This window comes from Arachis duranensis, chromosome 6, assembly GCF_000817695.3.
Source record: "Arachis duranensis cultivar V14167 chromosome 6, aradu.V14167.gnm2.J7QH, whole genome shotgun sequence".
NCBI lineage: Eukaryota > Viridiplantae > Streptophyta > Magnoliopsida > Fabales > Fabaceae > Arachis > Arachis duranensis.
The window spans coordinates 82,329,787-82,335,801 of record NC_029777.3 but is presented as its reverse complement, the minus strand read 5'-3'; the positions used below and the strand labels follow the sequence as shown (position 1 = coordinate 82,335,801).

The 6,015-nt window shown below is 31.7% G+C and overlaps 1 protein-coding gene across 1 annotated transcript; it reads left to right on the top strand.

The window, feature by feature from the left end:
* The first annotated feature begins 1,033 nt into the window (after nt 1-1,033).
* Nucleotides 1,034-5,548, top strand: LOC107494304 (NADH--cytochrome b5 reductase 1). The gene is made up of 9 exons (XM_016115362.3): nt 1,034-1,337; nt 2,095-2,236; nt 2,336-2,426; nt 2,532-2,609; nt 3,135-3,215; nt 3,318-3,407; nt 3,773-3,838; nt 4,503-4,589; nt 5,190-5,548. Exons 1-9 carry the CDS (start codon nt 1,235-1,237, stop codon nt 5,280-5,282), a joined length of 831 nt encoding a protein of 276 aa, XP_015970848.1. The 5' UTR covers nt 1,034-1,234; the 3' UTR covers nt 5,283-5,548.
* Nucleotides 5,549-6,015: the final 467 nt, after the last annotated feature.

Below are 6,015 nucleotides of genomic sequence, written 5' to 3'. Positions count from 1 at the left end.
TTTTTAAACCATCACTGATTTCCTATGCATGCTTTAATTTTAATGCTGCTCCCATTGCCTATTTTTATTATATCCTTATCCTTAAATAATAAGTAATAACTATCACAAATGTACCGAAATAAAGCCCTAACATACATTGACAAAGACATCCCACATCCTCTTGACAATGTCAAAAACACTCGCTCATTTTGCGAAAATAGAATGCAATTATCTCAACATTCAACAAAATACTGAAAATAGTAAAATATCAATTCAATTATTCAACGGTCAAACGTAGAAAACTGGAGTTTATAGATCAAATTGAAAACTGAACCCCAAAAATATTTAAAATGTTTATTTAATAGTTGTATTTTAAATAAGAATTAGTAAATCTTCTGGCATACATATATAATGCAAACATTATATTTTCCCCCTACAAAATACGCATAACATACAAACATTATTATATGTTTCATAGTGTCTTTTAAGTTAGTGATGAATAGTTTTTAAAGCATATTTACACCTTTAACGACATATAATTAGGTATTTGTATAAAATTTTTAATTTTAATATAGATAAGATAAAAGACTATATTCAAGCCAATTTTATTCGTATTCAAAACTAATATAGAAAAGAAAAATCTTACAACTTTATAAAAATATTCAATAAAATAAGAAAGCAAGGATGTTTAGATGATTTTAATGAATTATTTCTCCTATAACATTATAAAAAATTTATGAATCTTTAGACGAGTTCAATTATGATACGTTGAATTATGTTTATGTTTATTCAAATATTTTTTTCACAGATGTAGTAAGGGGAGAAAATGAGAGTCCAGGCTAAAAAAGATGCAAAATTAACCATTAAAAAAAAAATAAAAAAATGAAGGAAATGACACACCGTATTTGAATGAACATCATTTAAAAATTTCTTTTGTACTCTACAAAATACGATTATTTTTGGAGATGTAATATTATGTCATTAAATCCATAAAATAAGTCTATTTTACATTTTTGGTTTTGTTAGGAGAAAAGTAATTGTGTAAATCTAAAAATCGATGAATGATGCAAAAAATTTGAACCTCTAACTTGGAGAGAGGTTGGTAGTTGCAGCAAGCCACCAATCCCTTGAACGTTTGCTGAGTTCTGAGTTTTCACTTTTCAGGTCTCACCTACCACACCCACTCTCACTCTCTCTTAAATTCTCTCCCTCTCTCTAACCCCCTTCATTACTACTTCTTTACCATTCAAACGCCATGGTTTTCACGCCAGAGGATCAGATTCTCGTGGGTTTGGCCGTTGCTGTTGTGGCCATTGGTGTTGGTGCTTTCTACATCTACTCATCCAAGAAGCCCAAAGGTCGAACCTTTTTCTATGCCACTTTCAAATTCTTATGATTTTATTCATTTCAGTCTTCATGTCGTTTGATTCCTTATTATGAGGATCTGGATTCTATTTATTTGTTTGTTTTCTTTGTTTTTCAGTGATTCGCGTAGAGAATTTGAATTTGTATCTGTTTCAATAAGCAAAATTAATAAATCAGTTTGTCCATTTGGTGTATTGGTTGGATTCATAGACGTTGATGTTTCGGTTGCTTTGTTATTCATTTCTTCATATTTTAGATAATGTTTGGATTGGATTGGAAGTCGTTTTCGCTTCTGAAATGCTTTTAATTGCACAAGTGATCTTGCATGTTGATTAAAAGGAGCTTCCTTTGATGAAAATGTCGCCTTAATCTTGTGGCAATTATGGTACCTGAAAAATATGGGAATGTTTGATGAAATGACACCGCATGAGTGCGTTGAAAATGGAAATTTTCAAGTATTAACCTGTTTTATTTTAAATCAAGCTCTTGTGCATTAAGTCTAGAAAGTTGAATTGCTAATTTTACAGGGAATGGCATTTGTATGTGTCATAGTGAAGGGCTTGCTTTTAGATTACTGATTATGAAACTAAAGATAAAGTTAACACTAATTGAAGCTTGAGATAGTGTAAAACACAATTCCATTAGTCTTATGCGGCATAATTTCGTGTCCTTACGTTTCTTCTATATGATTAATTTTAGTTCTTGTTGTATCTCGTTAAGTGATCATTGTTGTTGTTCCTATGCTTCTAGCTTGCTTGGACCCAGAGAAGTTCAAGGAGTTCAAGCTTGTCAAGCGTCTACAACTGAGCCATAATGTGGCAAAGTTCACATTTGCGCTTCCAACACCGACTTCTGTTTTGGGTCTTCCAATTGGGCAACACATAAGTTGCAGGTTCTGTTGCACAATCTTGTTTCATGTGTCTAATTTATCTTGTGACTAATTTTCTCTGTTTTTTGTCATATTTTGAGAAAAGTTGCTTTTTTCTAACAGGGGTAAGGATAGCCAGGGTGAGGAGGTTATCAAACCATATACCCCTACTACTTTGGATTCAGATGTTGGACATTTTGAACTTGTTATTAAGGCATGTCTGAATTGATTGAATAAATTGCTATGCTATTTCTATATATGTACATTAATCTTCATGTTCATTAATCTTTTAAATGTCTTTGTAATATGTCTTGATTAGATGTACCCACAAGGTAGGATGTCACACCATTTCCGTGAGATGAAGGTTGGTGACTATCTTGCTGTAAAAGGACCCAAGGTAAATATTTCTATCCACATTTCTGGGCATTTTCTTTGTAACTATGATGCTTTATCCTCTTGGATATTTGTAGTATTTACTTGGTATATATTTGACCTTTTTTTACTTTTTGGTATGGTGGTAGATATCTTATTGAAAGAAGTCAAAATTTTATTTGGCTAATAGTAACAGCAATGGTATTCAAGAGTTTCCATGATCACAATTCACAACCAAAAATCAATGTTTGTGCTTTAGTGCTGATCATAGGAAGCACAGATCAATCATAGTAGCATACTCTTTTTTTTGGACTCTTTTTAATATATCTGTTAGAGTTTTTGTTCTAAATAGATGCTTATTTCTAGACGGTTCTGCTTTTCTTATCTGCCTTAGTACCAACCATTTTAAATCGTCTTGATCTTGTGAAAGTTGTATTGCTCTTTTTTGTTTCTTCGAAAAGTGGTTATGTGCAATTTGAATTCATAGATTTTATACCAATTTGAAAAGTCGTTATTTAGGTATTGAGCTTTTAGACATTATTTCTTCCAGGGACGTTTCAAGTACCAACCTGGCGAAGTTAGGGCCTTTGGGATGCTTGCTGGAGGATCTGGAATCACTCCAATGTTCCAGGTATCATCAAGATGGATGCTGCTTTTATTCATCATTAAGATGAAACCTCGTTTATACCATTCTATGCATTATACTAATTTATTTGTTTTTTTGTTGCTCAAGGTTGCTAGGGCTATTTTAGAAAACCCACAAGACAAGACTAAGGTTCACCTTATCTACGCCAATGTGACATATGAGGACATTCTTTTAAAGGTAATATCTTTATCTTTTTTGTTGAATACTATATTCTTAACTTGTTTATACATGGACCAGCTTGTTAATTCAGTTGATGATCTGCTTGTATTGCCTTGTAGCCAATTTCATTTCATAATATAATATGCTAGAATCAAATATATCAATCAGCTAGTTTGTTGTATCCTATTGTAGAAACAATGAAAACTATTTTCTTATAGATGTCTAAGAATTTTTATCATAATCCTTATCCTTCATTTCTTTTCTTGTTCTTTGTCAATATTATAATAGGATATTAAGTTTCTATAGCATAACGCATTACCATCTCATTGGTCAATTCCTGCATTTTGATTTGTCATTTAATCGAAACTTATGTTTATGTGCAGGATGAACTTGATGGCCTTGTTGCTAACCATCCAGGTCAGTTCAAGGTGTACTATGTCTTAAATCAGGTAAGTTGCTATAATGCGTAACTGTAATTCTGTTCTTGGCTGTTGATTTTGCTTTATAATCGTCAATCAAGGAGCTATATACTATTTTTTATCTTCACACTGAAAAAATGATAATATTTCTACTGAATTTTTTTGGTATCCATTTGCCTACTAAATTTGATTAAAAATACAAGCAACAATTCAATATTTTTATCATAACTTGACGTAAACAGCTTATAGTCACTAACAGGGGAAAAACTTCAGTGGACCTTAACAAGAAAGGACTAATTTTCCAAAATGGGTAACTAAAACTTATTTGGATGAAATTAATGGAACTAGGGATCATATTTATGAATTTCTTAATCTACTTAACCCTCAAGTAGTTGACATATGTCTTCCTATGAGTTTTCAAATTGTTGAATGCATGTGTTCCGTGATATTATTCTAATAAGTTCACAGTATCCTAACTTCAGATAGCTGTCGCAATAGAAAATTGGGAGCTGCTTCTTTGATAGTATATTAGTAGCTTGGTGTGGTGTGTCCGCACCCGTCAAGCTATCTGCATTCAAACTTGATTTTTGTATGATATGACTAACACATGATGATGCTGTATGGTATCATGACTTTAGATTACTCAATGTTATGATTAATGATCATTTGCTTTGATGTTATTTAATCTCCTTAGCCTCCTGAATCATGGAGCGGTGGTGTCGGATTCGTCTCAAAAGAAATGATTCAAGCTCATTGCCCTTCTCCAGCAACTGATATTAAGGTAACGATTTTAACCCTCCAAAATGTTTCCTTTGTGCTTTAGATATCATCATGTTTTGTTTTGCCTAATGTCATATATAAAGGGATGTTGGTATTAAACCAAGTTACTCCTATACTACTACTTTTAGTACTTGCTTGGAGTACAATTTATGCTCTGTTAATCATAGATTTTGAGTTAAACAAGTTTTATGTATAATAGCTAGAATCTTGATTTAACTCTTAAAAATCTTTTGATATCATGATTTTAAATGAGTCAATCAATTTTACAAAATTTGTACTAGGTTACAATTTTATGGTTTACGTACATAATTTACTTTTCTGACTTCACGTAAAATCTCGATTTTCTCTACCTTTTATGAGATAGAATTAGACATTTGGCCTCTATCGCTTAAGCTCAACATCTTTACACAGGACTTCTCTCTCAGACTTGTTGAGAGATGGGAAAGTGACACATCACTTATTTTTGTTTGTTTTTTGCTTTTGTACACAGAATCTCTTATCCCACCATCTTTGGGACATTTTTTCTACTGTCTTAACGATATTATTCTTTTGTTTAAAAAGGAAAAAAAAAGGTTTAATCATGTTACTTATGAAATTTCAGATCTTAAGATGTGGGCCACCACCAATGAACAAGGCCATGGCTGGTCACCTTGAGGCACTTGGATATGCTCCTGAGATGCAGTTCCAGTTCTGAATTGATAGGCTTGATTTTGGTGCTTTTAACACTTCATTTTTAATGGCTTTGGTTATTCAAGAAACAGACATCAAAATTTTCCCTTGGCTACATAAAGCATGGTTCAACTGTGCTTATATTCTTCATAGGCGTTAGAGTTAAAATCTGCAATCTGCAATAATTGCTTCTCATTGTCATAATGAGATTGATACATTGACATGTGTTAGAATTGCAAATTGAGTTACACTATTGTATTCACTGAAAAATTTTCATTGCTCATTACCTAAGTTGGATGCATAGTTGGGTGTTGATTACCTAGGGGAGTTTTTAAAATAAATAAATAGCAAAAGAGATTATTTAGTAGCTAGGGATTAAAGACTTCTTTATTGGAAGATTCAAATTTGACACTTCTAATTAAGCAACAAAGATATTTACTACTTTAAATAATCTTTACATTCCGGGGTAGTATTAATTATACTATTATTATTTGTTGATACTTTCAAACGGTTTGGTGAGTCCGTGATTGAAACCATCTACTATTTTCAAAACACTTGGTCATATTTATTTTGGCAACCAAACCAAGGACACGATCAACTAAGAAATATTCTAGCTCTCTAGTATATTTTATAAGGAGTATAAACCTTAAGACAACTATATATAATTATTAAGACATTTCTTTTTCTTCAATGATAATTATTTAAATTAGTGTATTAATAGGCTTTTTATGAATTGAACGTATATAATAATAACACAT

Excerpts from the sequence above, each read along its gene's own strand:
- LOC107494304 (XM_016115362.3), top strand. The coding sequence starts at position 1,235 with ATGGTTTTCACGCCAGAGGATCAGATTCTCGTGGGTTTGGCCGTTGCT. Across the intron at positions 2,610-3,134 it reads TTGCTGTAAAAGGACCCAAG|GGACGTTTCAAGTACCAACC; the intron begins GTAAATATTTCT and ends TATTTCTTCCAG. Across the intron at positions 3,408-3,772 it reads ATGAGGACATTCTTTTAAAG|GATGAACTTGATGGCCTTGT; the intron begins GTAATATCTTTA and ends GTTTATGTGCAG.